The sequence below is a fragment of the Rhinatrema bivittatum genome, chromosome 1 (assembly GCF_901001135.1).
Source record: "Rhinatrema bivittatum chromosome 1, aRhiBiv1.1, whole genome shotgun sequence".
NCBI lineage: Eukaryota > Metazoa > Chordata > Amphibia > Gymnophiona > Rhinatrematidae > Rhinatrema > Rhinatrema bivittatum.
In genome coordinates this window covers 830,380,442-830,397,583 of record NC_042615.1, presented here as the reverse complement: position 1 = coordinate 830,397,583, position 17,142 = coordinate 830,380,442, and the positions used below count along the sequence as shown (strand labels likewise).

General features: G+C 48.9%; 1 protein-coding gene across 4 annotated transcripts in view; it reads right to left on the bottom strand.

Annotated features, from left to right (window-relative positions):
• Positions 1-16,941, bottom strand: part of LOC115079368 (leucine-rich repeat and coiled-coil domain-containing protein PF07_0014-like) — a 127,677-nt gene extending 110,736 nt beyond the window's left edge. For all 4 annotated transcript variants that reach the window (XM_029582893.1, XM_029582912.1, XM_029582902.1 and 1 more), the window contains exons 1-2: positions 16,841-16,941; positions 3,766-3,851 (exon numbers count right to left, since the gene is read on the bottom strand). In XM_029582893.1, coding sequence (XP_029438753.1) covers positions 3,766-3,851; positions 16,841-16,892 — 138 coding nt within the window. In that variant the 5' untranslated portion in view covers positions 16,893-16,941. The remainder of the gene's footprint in view (positions 1-3,765; positions 3,852-16,840) is intronic.
• Positions 16,942-17,142: the final 201 nt, after the last annotated feature.

Here is a 17,142-nt window from a genome sequence, read left to right as displayed (position 1 = left end):
CCCTGGTCCCTGCTCCCTGCTCCCAGCCTAGGTTAGCCTGAAAATTCAGCAAAATGTAAGCATGTGCTACCTCCTAGCTCTCCAGAGATTATGCAAGGCTGCCTCCAGACCTTCAGGAGAGATCCGTAATAAAGCCTTCTAGGGGGAAAGTGATTCCCAGGTCCCTCAAAGGGAGGGACTGGATCTGAATGGGTCCCTTCCCCATCCATTAATCTAATCAATCCCAGGGCTTAATGGTAATCAAAAAAGCGGTTGGGTTCCACCTATCTTTAACCAACTTGCAATCCATAAAAGGACATTGAATCCTATCCCTTGATTTGTTCATTTTCTTAGAAGTATCTCATGGGTTTCTTTGTCAAACCCTTCAGAAAATCCAAATACACTAAATCTGCTTCTTCACCTCTATCCACATGTTGATTAACCCCCTTGAAAAATCTTTTACAGTATTGGATGAGCTGTGCAACATGAGGTGATATATTTTTAAATAAAACTGGTTATATGCCAATGATGAATTGTCCGTAGTTATTTCTTTGATAAAACCAACCAGGTATCAGCTGCTATAAGCTCCCGCTGGACCTATGCTGCTTCCAGATATCCGACGTGCTGTGCTTAGTCTCCACGGAAAACGTTGGTCGGTTTTATCAAAGAAATAACTACGGACAGTTCATCATTGACATACAACCCGGTTTTATTGAAAAATATCTCACCATGTTGCACAGCTCATCCGATACTGTAAAACTGAGAGTAAGAGCATCCTACTTCATTAAGCTGCGCATTACGACCCATGCTGATTAATGCTCTTTTTCTAATATCAGCTGTTCCTAGACATCGCATCCGATGACTCTGCAAATCTGATTGAGGAAAAAGTGCCATCCTTCCTATTCCCTCTAGCTGAACAGTGTAACTCATATAAAGCACATTAAGCCCCTGAAGCAGCTCCAAGACAGGAGCAAAACTTGGCCAGAGTCGGGCTTTTTAAAGTGTTTTATTATTTAGGGATGTGAATCGTTTTTTGACGATTAAAAATATCATCCGATATATTTTAAATCGTCAAAAATCGTTAGGGCCACGATACAATACCAATTCCCCCGATTTATCGTCAAAAAATCGTAAATCGGGGGAAGGGGGAGGGCAGGAAAACCGGCACACTAAAACACCCTAAAACCCACCCCCGACCCTTTAAATTAAATCCCCCACCCTCCCGAACCCCCCCCCCAAAATGCCTTAAATTGCCTGGGGGTCCAGCGGCGGTCCGGAACGGCCTCCTGCAATTGAATCGTGTTGTCTTCAGCCGGCGCCATTCTGCGTCACCATTTTGCAAAATGGCGGCGCAAAATGGCGGCGGCCATAGACCAACACGATTCGACTGCAGGAGGTCGTTCCGGACCCCCGCTGGACTTTGGCAAGTCTTGTGGGGGTCAGGAGGCCCCCCAAGCTGGCCAAAAGTCCCTGGGGGTCCAGCGGGGGTCCGGGAGCGATTTCCTGCCGCAAATCGTTTTCCGTACGGAAAATGGCGCCGGCAGGAGATCGACTGCAGGAGGTCGTTCAGGGGGGTCCGGAATGACCGCTGAACGACCTCCTGCAGTCGATCTCCTGCCGGCGCCATTTTCCGTATGGAAAACGGTTCGCGGCAGGAAATCGCTCCCGGACCCCCGCTGGACCCCCAGGGACTTTTGGCCAGCTTGGGGGGGCCTCCTGACCCCCACAAGACTTGCCAAAAGTCCAGCGGGGGTCCGGAACGACCTCCTGCAGTCGAATCGTGTTGGTCTATGGCCGCCGCCATTTTGCGCCGCCATTTTGTAAAATGGCGGCGCAGAATGGCGCCGTCTGAAGACAACACAATTCAATTGCAGGAGGCCATTCCGGACCCCCGCTGGACCCCCAGGTAATTTAAGGCATTTGGGGGGGGTTCAGGAGGGTGGGGGATTTAATTTAAAGGGTCGGGGGTGGGTTTTAGGGTGTTTTAGTGTGCCGGTTTTCCTGCCCTCCCCCTTCCCCCGATTTAGCTACGGACCGCCGCTGGACCCCCAGGTAATTTAAGGCATTTGGGGGGGGGGTTCGGGAGGGTGGGGGATTTAATTTAAAGGGGTCGTGGGTGGGTTTTAGGGGGTTTTAGTGTGCCGGTTCACGATTTTAACGATTTTCACGATACTCTAAACACCCAAATGGCGACGATACAATTCCCTCCCCCTCCCAGCCGAAATCGATCGTTAAGACGATCGAGGACACGATTCACATCTCTATTATTATTGTCTCCTTTGAAATAAATGTTAATTGACGGACGTCAGGCATCTGTTTCTTTTTTTTACTTCCTCACGGCTTTTATAGATCACCTACCTTTTTGTTTTGTGGGCCCACTTGGAGAAGAGACAGCTGAGTCGTTATATGATAAAATAAAATTATGAGAGGAGCATATCCAACCTAGTGTTCCTTGAACTTATAATGTGAACCTGTTTTATGCTCTTGTAAATTTAAAAAACCTTTTGAATTGTGAAGACTTTATGATATAGTTCACTTCCTGGAACTAAATTTCATGGGGCACATCCTTTTGCTTGGTGTATAAAGAGCTCTTTTCACACTTACACCTGATAAATTAACAAGAAACCCTTGATAGTCAAAGTCCTGACTATCATGCACAAAGCCTTAAACAACCTTGTCCCAACTGAGCTCACTTTCCAGCTGCGCACTCACAACTCAACCAGACCGATTAGAAAAGCATACCAAGGCACTCTTTTCGTCCCTCAAACTAAAACATCTCTAAGGAATAGGGGCCTTTCTACGGCAGGTCCTACACAATGGAACAGTCTCCCACCACACCTCCGACAAGACCCCTGCCCAATTTCCTTCAAGAAAAAACTCAAAACATGGCTATTCAGCCTAGTGTTTCCTGAACCCGCATGTTAGCTAATCCATTTTCAACATAGTTTCCCCAAATCCTTTCTTTTTCTTCTTGCAAGTATGGTTGATTATACTTCTTTTTCTACTCGCAAGTATGGTACATCATACTTTGCTCTCAATTTCTCTAGGCACCTTTTTCTCCCGTGATAATGGCGCATATACCCTCTGGTATTGTTTCCATGTCTTTCTTTCATTCAAGCCCTATGCACCTCCTCTTTCTTCCACTGACCCTTATTGCCGTTTCACACAGCTCACCCCTTTTCTATGTCTTTCTATCTTCCGCTCACCCTTTTTTTGCAACTAAGCCCAAACTGATTAATGTTATTCGATTGTTATTTTAACTTTAATGTTTTTTTATTCAAAACTGTTTCGACGTTATTTAACTCTCATGCTAGGTTACTCAAAGTTTTATTGTGATGTTTTTTCAAGTTCTATGTAACGCTCTCATGCAAGGTTATTGTTTCACTGTAAACCGATTTGATTTGTATCTCATGCAAGAAGATCGGTATACAAAAGTTAAAAATAAATAAATAAATAAATAAATAAATGGCAGAAGTAAGTATGCACAGGTAACAGCTGTACATGCCCTCCTTAGAGAGCACCATGAGCAGGCAACAAGTGACAGAGGAGCATTGGGGGTGAGAAGAAGAGGCGGCCCGGAGGAGGTAGAGGTAGGGGTTCGAGGGGTTCAGTGGTGAATCGAGGCCATGGTGGTAGGGAGTGTGGATTGATGCCTTGGGGATGGGAGCTCCCCTTGTTAAATCTTTACAGCCTGAGCTTTGTTTGTAATAATAGCAAGAAAAAAGGGAACTTAAAACCACGCGTTTCTTTACCTGCCCTGTTTTAATGTTACTCACGCACACTTACCGAAGCGTTGGTCACACTGTCATTAGGTTCTCCATTTTCAGTGACAGCAGCCGTAATAGCAGCAGTAATAGCAGCCGCAGTAGCTCCTACAGTGTCGGCAGTCACATGTGGATGAGAAAGAGAAAACAAGTTGTGTAACTGAAGATTGCATGTTCACAGACACTTCTTACATTTGTTGTCACTGAAATAATTTAGCTACAGAAAGTATGGATACGATGAATCATCAGTAAGAAAGGAACTTATTTTAAGATTAGAGATGCAGCATTTCACAGTAATGGACGTCTCATACTCAGATAACTTTGCTGGCACGACAGTTTTACATGTGTGTGTGTTGGGGGGAGGATTCACTAGTTGTGTCCCCATCTCACTTTGTTGTACATGGGAGATTTGTGTGGGGGAGACCCCGGGATATCCTTGGTCTGAGTGTTACAGAGGAAAGTATATTGTGCTAGCAGTACCCCTAAGTGACCACTGGAGGGCAGGTGTCCTCATGTCGAACAATGGGCTGTCCTGAGATGTTGTAACCTGGATGTTGTTAGGGTTATGTTTGCTGTGGATTTACCCTTAAATAGGTACTGGGATCTGATTGGTGGGGGAGTAGCCTTGGAGGCATAAAACCTAGGTCAATCTGGCAGGAAGGGCACTCTTTATTGTGTTTTGGGACCTCCAGGATGTAAAGGGTCAACGGTACAGTAAGTCACATATTTTGTTTGGGATGTGTTGCTGTTGGTTAAAGATTTATAATGAAAGGCAAGGGTGGGGGAGTGAGCGGCAGCTACTGCAATCCTGGAGAGTAACTTCAGATAAAGGTACGGGGCAGGGGGTAAAAGGGAAAAGGTTGGGGTGGGCATTTGGGGGAGGGGGGGGGGGTCTGGATCCCACAATATGTTAGTTTTTAATTCTAAGGGGAGATAGGAGCAGGGTATGCAGAAGAGGGGAATCCTGGCCCTGGGAATCCTGGTCTATTTTAACAATAGACGGGCTGTTTTGGGAGGGTGGTAAGTTTGGCCCTATACGGCATTTCCAACTCGGTGGGAGGGAGGTGGGGCACAGGCAGTCTGAGGTGTTTTTTTAAATGGTGCCTATATCCAGTTAAGTCTGAAGGTATCTGCTCACACAAGGCCGGATAACAGGACCCCGCCCTGAACGCCAGCAAAACGCCCCTTTTACATCCGGCTCAATATGCCCTATGACCCTTTTAGATGCATAACTTGTGAGTTATTCATCTAAATGGCTTTTGAATATCTACCCTTTTTAAATATCAGGGTTATATTGGCCACCCTTCAGTCAACAGGTATAATGAATATTTTTAATGAAAGGTTAGAAATTACTAGTAATAGATCTTAAATTTCATTTTTTAATTCTTTCAGAACCCTGGGATGTAAACCATCTGGTCCAGAAGATTTGCTACTCTTCAGTTTGTCCATCTGCCCTACTGCATCTCTTAGGTTCACCATAATTTGGTTCAGTTAATCTGAATCATCACCCTTGAAAAGTGTTTCAGTAAGAGGTATCTCCTAACATCCTCATCAGCAAACATCGAAGCAAGGAATTCAGTTAGACTTTCTGTAATGGCCTTATCTTCTCTAAGTGCCCCTTTAACCCCTCTGTCCTCTCACTGTCCAAGTGACTCCCTCACAGGCTTCCTGCATCAGATATATTTTTAAATGTTTTTATTATAAATTTTTTCAATCTATATCCAGCTTCTTTTCAAATTCTCTCTTAGTTCTTCTTATCAATGTCTTACATTTAACTTGCAAATGCTTATGATTTTTCCTATTTTCTTTAAATGGATCCTTCTTCTAATTTTTGAAGGAAGTTCTTTTGGCTAAAATGGCCTCTTTCAGCTCACTTTTTAACCATTCCTGTAGTCATATAGCCTTCTTTCTACCTTTTTTAATGCAAGGAATACATCTGGATTGGGTTTCTAAGATGGTATTTTTAAACAATGCCCATGCCTGTTGTACTCTTAACCTTTGTAGTTGCACCTTTTCTCTCAGAACAAAAAGTGGTTTCATTTTACACTGATAGAAAACCAAAGAGGTCTTTACCTAAGAATGAAACGAGACCAGGATCTGGGGTGATCATACTTGATGATCTTAAGATTGCCAAACAAGTGGATAAGGCAAAATTCAGAAGGGTGCATAGGGAAAGGAGTGGTCAGAAGAAAAAAAAGAGAGAATATTGTCCATAAGTCCCCAGTGGAACCTCAATTGGAATAATATATTCTGGAGTCCATGCCTTCAAAAGAAAAATAACTAGATAAATTCAAACCAGAAGGTAGCTAAAATGGTCAGTGATATTTTTTATTAGAACACAGTGACGTTTCATTCAGAGTACAACTATTTTTAGATATGTTACGGATAGAAGAATGTGCAAAAGTGTCATTGTGAAACTTTTCTAATTCTGCTCTTTTTTTTTTTTAATTTATACTTTATTACATTTTTTTTCGTTTATACAGGAATCTTAACAATGTGATATACAAAAAAACAGATTGAGAAAATAACTTTCCATCAATATATGAATTCTTGACAATTCCAATTATCATAATCTGAATGCAAAACTCATTGGGGCACATTTTAAAAAAACCGCGCGATGCGTATTTTTTGTTCGCGCAACCGGTGCGAAGAAAAGTACGCCGGATTTTAAAAGATACGCGTGTAGCTGCGCGTATCTTTTAAAATCCGGGGTCAGCGCGTGCAAGGCTGCACAAAATCGGCAGCCTGCACACGCCCAGCCGCGTAGCCTGCCTCCGTTCCCTCCGAGGCCGCTCCGAAATCGGAGCAGCCTCAGAGGGAACTTTTTTTTTGTCCCCCCCCCACCTTTCCCTCCCTTCTCCTATCTAACCCAACCCCCCTGGCCCTACCTAAATCCCCCCCCCCACCTTGTTCGTTGGAGTTACACCTGCCGCTGGCAGGTGTAACTTGCGCGCGCCGGCTGGCCAGGCCCCGACACAGGCCGCTGTGTCGGGGCACTCGGCCACGCCCCCAGACCGCCCCGGACTGCAGACACGCCCCCAGACACGTCCCCGGACTGCAGACATGCCCCTCCCGGACCGCCCATTTTAGAAAGCCCCGGGACTTACGTGCGTCCCGGGGCTTTGCGCGCGCCGGCGGCCTATGCAAAATAGGCGCGCAGGGCTTTTAAAATCTACCCCATTGAATCTAATAAAGAAACAGTGGAGACCAAGAAAAATAAATTATAGCAGAATACTTAAGGAAATAAATATTTCCTAACATGCTCACTGTTGCGGTCTCTACCACTTCCCTCCGCTTAGGGCTCAAACCCGCCTACCTCCTCTTCAGGAATCACCGCATTCCACCCGCTCTGGACCCTGGGGGCTTCTCTCACTCCACGTGGCGGCCGCCATTACGTGCCTGCTTCTCGTCAGTCTCGCGCGCGCGCACGAGGACGCCCGTCTTGAGCGCTCAACTCCCAGAAGCCTGGCCCCGCCCATGCTGCTGACGTCATGCCCAAGCCCCGATATAACTGGCTCTCAAACTCTCTCTCATCGCCTTGCAACGAGGTTCACAACTCCATAGTTGTTCTTAGTTGCGTTCCTGGTGATCTCCACGTTTCCTGCTTCTGACTCCGGTTTGCTTCCGACTCCGCTTCAGCCTGCTGCCTGCCTCTGACTCCAGTTTGCTTATGACTTCCGCTTCAGCCTGCTGCCTGCATCCAACCCCGGTTTGCCTCTGACTCCGCTTCTGCCTGCTGCCTGCCTCTGACTCCGGTTGCCTCTGACTCCGCTTCTGCCTGCTGCCTGCCTCCTACTCCGGTTTGCCTCTGACTCCGCTTCAGCCTGCAGCCAGCCTCTGACCCCGGCCTGATTCCGCTTCAGCCTACAGCCTGCTTCAGCCTCCGGTTTGCTACCGACTCCGCTTCAGCCTACAGCCTGCTTCAGCCTCCGGTTTGCTACCGACTCCGCTTCAGCCTACAGCCTGCTTCAGCCTCCTGTTTGCTACCGACTCCGCTTCAGCCTACAGCCTGCTTCAGCCTCTAGTTTGCTACAGACTCCGCTGCCGCCCACTGCCCTGCCTTCAGCCGGCCCTCGGTCCTGTACAGCCGGTCCCCTGCTTCCCGGGCACCTTGGACTTCCTATCCTTCCTGTTTGCTCTGGTCCCGGTATAAGCCTATCTCAGCCCCTGGACTTTCTGCCTCTAATCCAAGCTCCTCCCGGGGGGTCCCTGGTTCCTGGGTGAACACCTCCTGCTTGTGGCTCCGCCCCCCGGCCTGCCCTGTCACCCTAGGTAGGCCGGCCCAAGGGTCCACTATCTCTCCAGCAGTGTCCAACTGCAACACTCACAGCTGTAGGGCCTCGCCAATCTTTCCTTTTACCAATACCTTAGGGAGGATCTCAGGAACATGGACTAGCATCCAAATAGGAATAAAGCTGTTCTGGATCGTTAAAAATATACTTAGTATCCCCACAAAGCAATATACATTGACATGGAAAATGTAACATAAATTTTACTCCTCTATCGATCAACTCCCGCCTCATCATGAGAAATTTCCTCCTCTTTAACTGTGTCGTCCTCGCAATTTCTGGGAAAATTTGGTTTGTTTGCCCATAGAATTTTAACTTTTGAAACCTGAAATAATGTCTCATTACATTATCCCTTTCAGTTAGAAAAGAAAACTGCACAATAACACTGCTCTTGACTTTATGTCCGCCTCAAAAGATTTTTCCAGAAAATCAGTTAAGTTCAAATTTAATTCTTCTTGATTTTCCTGTTGTGGTATACTTCCACCCACTGGTTGTCTTGTTGGCACGTAATACATAGTTGATATTTCAGGTAGTGCATCTGATGAATATTTCAGTATATTTAAAAGATAACTTTTAAATAATTCCATTGGGGACAATAATTTTCTCTTAGGAAAATTTAGAATCCTCAAATTTGCTCTCTTTGATAGATTTTCAAGATTTTCCATCTTATTTTCAATCATTTTATCAGACTTTATCAGGTTAAATTGGATGTTTTTGTTGTGTTCCGCGGCCATGGATCACCGCGGTTGCGCCCCCCTACCTGACCGTGATGACAACCCGCCGCGGAAACATCGGGATAGAAGCCTTGGTCGGGTGCCCGTTGTTCCCGCGCACCGGTGCGGGCCTCCGGGTTGACCGCCGGGCTGGGAGCCGTTCCTGCTCCTCCCACACTGCATCAGGCAGCTTCTCCTCTGCGGTCAAAATCCAGATGGCCACTGCCATCTTAGGTGCGAGGCCGCACCTCTTCACCAGATTTAAAGGGACCGGGTCCCTTTAACTACCCACAGCTGTTTCCAATGAGCCAGAGCAGAGGAAGTATAAAAGGAGGCTTCTTCTGCTCATTCCTTGACTTGGCAACGTCCTTCCAGCATTCTTTGAGTCTGCTTGCTTTGGTGAGTCTTCTTGTGCCTTGGACCCTTGCCTCTTGATTCCTGTCTCATCTTAGTGTTTCCTGGTTCTCGACTTCGGATTGGCAAGCGGTAAATCCTGGTGTGTGACTTCGGACTGGCAAGCAGCGATCCCTTGGTGTGTGACCTCGGCCTGGTAAGCGACGACCCTCTGGCACTTGACCGGACTTCCTCTGGACCATCGTCTCCAAGGGCCCACCTAAGTCCCAGCGGCCTGGGTCCCTACGGGCTCCTCCCGGGGGGGACGGCGGGCTTCCAGGGGTGAAGCTCCAGTTAGTCCTTGCACCGACCTCATGACTTTTTGACTTCTCAAAGGTCCACCTAAGTCCCAGCGGCCCGGGTTCCTATGGGCTCCTCCAGGGGGGACCGCAGTCTTCCAGTGGCGAAGACTCAGTTGTCTCCTCGACGTCACATCTCCTCGTCTGCCTCCACAGCGACCTCAGTCTCCTGCGCCGAGGGTCCGCTGGTCGCATCTTCTGTTCTGACTTGCCACTCAATGGGAGAACCTACGGATCCATCTCCTAAGGTATACCATCCTCCCATTGATCCAAGGGTTCACAAGCCTGAGCATAACAGATTTCCAAGTCCATGGACCCGGCGGAGGTATCTGCCCGCCAGGCATTCCAGGAATGGCCCAGCATCTGATGGACCAGCAAAAGACCCTGGATGCCCATGTCTCTGCAGTGGAGGGCCTGAACCAATGCCTCGAGGTGTTAGGGCCCATGAACCCCACTCTGCCGACCCCGCCTGCAGCTCCAGGGGCCTCTCTACTCGTCAGGGCCCCGTGCAGGTTACCATGGGCGATCTTGGGCAGGTAATTCCCACGCAACTCCCAGGCGCCCTCTCGATACGCCGGAGACGTGAAGTTGTGTCGGGGATTCCTTAGCCAGTGCCAGGTCCGTTTTTCCTTGTTGCCCGCTCAATTCCCTAACGACCGGGTCAAGACTAGTTATGTTATGTCCCTGCTCAATGGGAAGCCCTTGATCTGGGCCTCTCACCTATGGGAAAGAAGAGACCCGGTGTTTGGAAATCTGGACCAGTTTCTGTCTGCCTTTCGACAGATTTTTAATCAGCCTGTCCGTAAACCTACTGCTGTTTCGGAACTACTACTCCGGTTGCGACAGGGTACTCGGACAGTGGCCGAGTATGCGACAGAATTCCGTACCTTGGCCGCAGAGCTAAACTGGAGGAAGGATTGCCTCCATGGAATCTTCCTGCAAGGGCTAGCCCCGTGCCTCCAGGATGGACTAGCAGCGAGGGAACTCCCAGATGATCTTAATGGCATGATAGACCTGGCCAATTGAGTGGATCGTCGCATGCGGGTTCGTCTTCCTGAAGGGAAGGCAGGAAGGAGGTCCTCGCTGTCTCCCAAGAAGGAATCGAGAACCCCCCGAACACCAGCCGAAGAGCCCATGGAATTGGGACAGTGGGAGACTTTCCACGCAAGAGCGCGGCAGGTCATCAAATAGCCGCATGCCCAGTGCAGCCGGGAAACTCCCGGGCCTAGGACCTGAAGGAGGTCTCTTCCTGGGCCTAACCTCACCTGCACCTCCACTAACTCTACCAGTGGCGCTAACGTCGGCAGCTGGTGAGTTCCACACGTTAGCTCTGGTAGTCTCTGGCGCTGGCGGCAATTTCAGTATGAAGAGCCTGGTGGAGCACTTGAAGATCCCACAGATCCGTGTTCCAGCTCCATTGGTTATCTCATCGATCCAAGGGAAACCCCTCCCGGGATGTGTGACACACATCACAGAACCCGTCCAGTTGAGGGTTGGACTCCTACATTGTGAGCGGATGTCCTTCCATATCTTGGAGCATTCCATACACCCTGTCGTTCTGGGTCTTCCCTGGTTCCAGGAACACGGTCCTCAGCTCGACTGGAAGACTTTTCAATTATCCCACTGGAGGCCGAATTGTCACGGCAATTGCCTCCAATCAGTGATTCCAGTCTCATGCTCCAGCGCCCTCACCAGTCTTCAGGGCCTGCCGGTCTCCTATGCCTCATACGCGGATGTCTTCTCAAAGCAAAAGGCCGAGATACTGCCGCCTCATCGACCATTCGATTGCACCATCAACCTCCTTCCTGGCACTGCGCCCCCTTGGGGGCGCACCTATGCCCTTTCACCTGCAGAGATGCAAGCCATGACTCAGTACATCAAAGAGAACCTGGAGAGGGGCTTCATTCGGAAGTCAATGTCCCCAGCGGGGGCTGGGTTCTTCTTCGTTGGGAAGAAGGACGGAACTCTTCGCCCTTGCATCGATTACCGGGGCCTGAATGCAATAACGGTCAAGGACCACTACCCCCTTGCCCCTCATCTCGAGCTCTTCGATCGGATGCAAGGTGCGAGGGTTTTCACCAAGTTGGATCTCCAAGGGGCCTATAATCTGATCCACATCAAGGAGGGTGACGAATGGAATACGGCCTTCAACACCCGAGACGGCCACTATGAGTATCTGGTGATGCCGTTCGGGCTCTGTAATGCTCCAGTGGTGTTTGAGAACACCATGAACGAGATACTCCGTGATCTCTTGTATTGGTGTGTGGTCGTGTACCTGGATGACATTTTGATATTCTCGGACTCTCTGACCACTCACCGCCAGCACGTCGTCTAAGTATTGCAACGTCTAAGAGAACATAGACTGTATGTGAAACTTGAAAAGTGCCTTTTTGAGCAGGAGTCCCTTCCTTTCCTGGGGTATATTGTCTCCAGTGAGGGATTCCGTATAGACCTGCTATTAAGTATTCCGTATGGACCTGCTATTAAGTTCACCTAGAGAATAGCCACTGCCATTAGCAATGGTAACATGGAATAGACTTAGTTTTTGGGTACTTACCAGGTTTTTGTGGCCTGGATTGGCCACTGTTGGAAGCAGGATGCTGGGCTTGATGGACCCTTGGTCTGACCCAGTATGGCATTTTCTTATGTTCTTATCTTATGTTCTTATGACCCCCAGAAGCTAAAAGCCATTCGGGAATGGCCGCAGCCGTCCGGACTGAAGGCACTCCAACGGTTTTTGGGTTTCACCAACTATTACCACTCCTTTATTCCTCCTTATGTGTCCATCGTTGCCCGATGACAGCCTTGACCTGGAAAGGTGCGGATCCTAAGAACTGGCCTCTGGGAGCAGAGGCCACCTTCCATCGCCTCAAAGAGGCGTTACTGCAACAGCCGTGCCTACGCCATCCGGATCCGCAACGGCCATATGTCATCGAAGTGGATGCATCCTCAGAAGGCGTAGGGGCCGTTCTGAGCAAGACTTCCAAAACTCACAAGTTACGCCCGTGTGCCTTCCTCTCCCGTCAGTTCTCTCCTGCAGAGCAGAACTACGCCATTGGCAACAAGGAGCTCTTAGCCATAAAGGTGGCCCTAGAAGAATGGCGTCCTTGGCTAGAGGGGGCACAACACCAGTTTACGGTCTATACAGACCATAAAAATCTTGAGTACCTGCATTGGGCACAATGACTCAACCCTCGACAGGCACGTTGTGCGTTATTCTTCTCCTGATTTAACTTTATCCTCCGCTATAGACCTGCCGGGAAGAATCTCAAGGCTGATGCCTTGTCATGTGTCTTCGAGGATACTGAGACTTCTGATGACCCTCAGTTCATCATCGAGCTGTCACGTGTCCTACTGTCCGCCACCACGACAGTCCCTCCCGGGAAAACTCTGGTTCTGCCGCACTTGCGGAAACAAGTCCTGGCATGGGCTTATGACTCCCATTGCTCTGGTCATCCGGGACAATCTCGGACCTTACAGACACTCCGCCGATACTATTGGTGCCCTAAGGTCAGCCAAGATGTCCGGTCATATGTAGAGTCCTGCCAGTCATTTGCTCATCATAAGAGGATTCCAGGTTCGACCCCAGGCTTGCTTCAGCCTTTACCAGCTCATTAGGAACCATGGACACATCTTGCAACGGACTTTGTGGTCGATCTGCCATCATCCAGTGGGAACACGGTCATATGGGTGGTCATCGACCGATTTAGTAAAATGTCACACTTCGTGCCACTCCCAGGGTTGCCGTCCACACCACAGCTGGCCCAACTGTTCGTCCAGCACATTTTTAGACTACATGGTCTACCACGAAGTATCCTCTCAGACCGAGGCCCTCAATTTACTGCCAGATTCTGGAGGGCTCTCTGCCAGAAGTTCGACATCACCCTGGGCTACACTTCTGCTTACCACCCGCAGACCAACGGTCTAGCGGAGAGAACGAACCAAACTTTAAAGGAGTTCCTCCGTATCTACGTAAATGAGAAACAGGATGACTGGGCAAGTCTGCTGCCATGGGCAGAATTTGTACTCAATTCTCATCTTTCCACGGCTTCTGGATCCTCGCCATTCTGGATAGTCTATGGAAGCAGCCACGCCTGCCGCTGCCAGTTCCCATTTCAGTCACGTCCCCGGTAGCCCAACTCTCTGCAGACGAGCTACACTGCCTGTGGATTTCCACACGGCGCGCATTGATCAAAGCAAGTCAGGTGGCAAAAGGATATGCCGATCAGCGACGAAGGTCATACCCGCCTCTGAGGCCGGGTCAAAAGGTATGGCTGAGCACCCGGTTCATCCGCCTGAAGCTACCATCAGCGCGATTGGCCCCTCGATTTATTGGGCCATTTCCCATCATTCAACAGGTTGGTGCGGTATCATATCAGCTTCGTCTACCGCCTTCACTCAAGATACACAACACGTTCCATGTCTCCCTCTTGAAGCCCCTGGTGTTATCTTGGCCTTCCAGTATGCCTCCGACTCCCCAACCTATTGCCTCCGAAGACGACCTCACCTATCAAGTCCAGGAGGTATTGGACGTACGGAAGCATAGAAAGAAATGGGAGTACCTGTTAGCCTGGGAGGGGTTCGGCCCTGAAGAAAACACCTGGGAGCTGTTGGCCAACATACTAGACTGGGACTTGCTTAAGCAATTCCACAGATTCCATCCGTCTAAACCCAGGCCTCCAGGGAGGTGCCCTAGAGAGGGGGGGTACTGTTGTGTTCCGCGGGCCGCGGACGACCGTGGTCGCGCCCCCCTTCCTGACCATGCCGGCGACCCGCCGCGGCAGCATTGGGGAGAGAAGCCTTGATCCGGTGTCCGTTGTTCCCATGCACCGGCATGGGCCTCCGGGTTGACTGCCGGGCTGGGAGCCATTCCTGCTCCTCCCGTGCGGCATCAGGCAGCTTCTCCTCCGCGGCCAAAATCCAAGATGGCCGCTGCCATCTTAGATGCGAGGCCGCGCCTCCTCACCAGATTTAAAGGGACCAGGTCCCTTTAACTACCTACAGCTGTTTCCAATGAGCCAGAGCAGAGGAAGTATAAAAGGAGGCTTCCTCTGCTCATTCCTTGACTTGCCAACGTCCTTCCAGCGTTCTTTGTCTCTGCTTGCTTCGGTGAGTCTTCTTGTGCCTTGGACCCTTGCCTCTTGGTTCCTGTATAGTCTTAGTATTTCCTGGTTCCCGACTTCGGATTGGCAAGCAGTGATTCCTGGTGTGTGACTTCGGACTGGCAAGCGGCGATCCCTTGGTGTGCGACCTCGGCCTGGTAAGTGACGACCCTCTGGCACTTGACTTCTGACTTCCTCTGGACCATCGTCTCCAAGGGCCCACCCAAGTCCCAGCGGCCCGGGTCCCTACGGGCTCCTCCAGGGGGACCGCGGGCTTCCAGTGGCGAAGACTCAGTGGTTTCCTCAATGTCACATCTCCTCGTCTGCCTCCACAGCCATCTCAGTCTCCTGTGCCGAGGGTCCACTGGTCGCATCTTCTGTTCTGCCTCGCAACCCGATGGGAGAACCTACAGATCCACCTCCTAAGGTATACCATCCTCCCATCGGTCCAAGGGTTCACAAGCCTGAACATAACAGTTTTCAATCTCTTTTACTTTCCCATGCATTACTTCTATTTGTTTCTCCACCTTCACCACTTTTTTTTCTACTACCTGCATTTTGGTAATAGTTTCTTGGACAGTAACAGTTAGTGTGTTAATCGACTTCTGCATAGAAATCAAAATATTCCTTATTTCTTCTAAGGAAGGCGCGAGAGCTGGAGTAACGATGTAAAGGGTAATATTATTATTACTCACAGTTCCTGACTCCATAAGGCCTTCACCACTTTTTCCCTATTGTTCTGGGCATTGCTCTTTCTCCCGGTTCTTATGGCTCCTGGAACCCGGTCTCCCATGGTTTACCGAAGAGTCGGAGTAACTCTCCTCTCTTCTCTGGATGCCAGCTGCGATTAAAGAATTGTCTATAGGATTTTCTCGCAGCTTGCACAGCCGTTCCAAACATGGTAATTCCCCGGGGTGGGTCCAGTATTATTGGTACACCCGGGCTTAGCGATATTTCCAGAGTCAAGGGGCTTAGTAGCTGCTCCTTACCGGCTGCAGCGACTTCAGTATCCGGGTTGACTATCGGCGTTTTGGTGAAAGCTTCATCAATCCTCGGCTGTCGAATGTCCCGTTCCGGGGTTGAGGTAATATCTCGTATTCAGGCTTTCCTTTTAGTATGTGGCATGGTCTTTCCTCCCCCCCCCCCCAAAAAAAAAAAAAGAGAAAGGAAATAAGGAAGCTCAAGAAAAAAATTCGACGACAGCCAGAGACAGCAGCCTTCACGCCCTTACAGCTCGGCGGCCATGCTCTGTCTTTTTAAGCTGCAGTTACCAGAACTGCACACAATACTCAAGGTGCAGCCTCACCATGCAGTGACAGAGGCATTATGATATTCTCTGTTTTATTTTCCATTCCCTTCTTAATCGTTCATAGCCATTTTATTTGTTATCTTAGCCACACTGAACAATGAGCAGAAGATTTCATTTCAACATATTATCCACACTGATGGTGTTTCTAACCTTGGACACCTTCTTTCCAAAGTTTTCATAAGCGATATTGCAGAAGGGCTATTGGGAAAGTTTTGACTTTTGTGAATTATAACAAAATCAGCAACAGGGTAGAGTCTCAGGAAGGTGTAGAAAACACGAGGATCTAGTGAAGCTTGGGAAATGCTTTAAAATCTGCCAGCTAAGATTTATTACAGAGTCTTGCATTTGGGCAACAAAGCAGAAAGGGACAGGAATGTATAGGAGAAAACAATTATTCTAAGTGTGTAAACCCTGGGCTGGATGTACCCATAATGTTAAAATATCAGGGCTCCCTGAGCAGCAGGAAAGCAAACCTTCAAGGCCCTTCGCATTGCAAGACTCAAATCCCAGTTCCAAGTCACAGACCAGAAATGAATTCTGACCAGGAATAATACGGACCAGACCCAGAACCAGAGATTTGTCTGTAATTTTATGTTAATGTTTTTTGTTTGTTTTTTTTGCTTGACAGTGCAGCGGTGGGGGAGGATGGGGAAGGGAGTCAGGAGAGTGCCAGACACCTGAACTGGGCTTTTGATAGGAGGAATTTCCATCTCAAAACTAGAAATCTGGCCATCCTGTTCAGTGCTATAAATATTCAGAGGGCATCCTGCTAAAGTTTGACTTCCAGTACCTTCTCAGCTAATCTGCCTGCCCCATACTCCCTGCTCTCAGGGCACGGATACCAGACTCAAACCATCCTGGATATTTGCATGCAAAAGAGAATATCAAGCGTTCACTCAGGAATTCTCTGCATCCTAAAGCATGAAAGGTCAAATTTCAGTAAATATGGAGATTTCTGCTCAATATTCTTTACTAATTTAAAGGTTTCTTACCCTGACAGAAGCAGACTAGAGCCACCACCAGAAAGGCAATTGTGATCTTCATGGTTGCGTTGGCTGTATATTGAGTCTTGAGCCACAATATTCAGAGGAGTCTGAGCAGAGAAAGTGCTGGGAGCTCATTTATACACTGAGTGTCCCTCTTACTCCGCCCAGGATCTCAGGTGACAGCTCACCTGGTGCCGTCATCTGTGACATCTTGGGAGTCCAAGCTTCAAGCCTTGTACATGTGCCAACATCCCTAAGTGCTCTAACTGTCACTTGCTCATTATTAATCCAAGGAAGGACACGTGTAT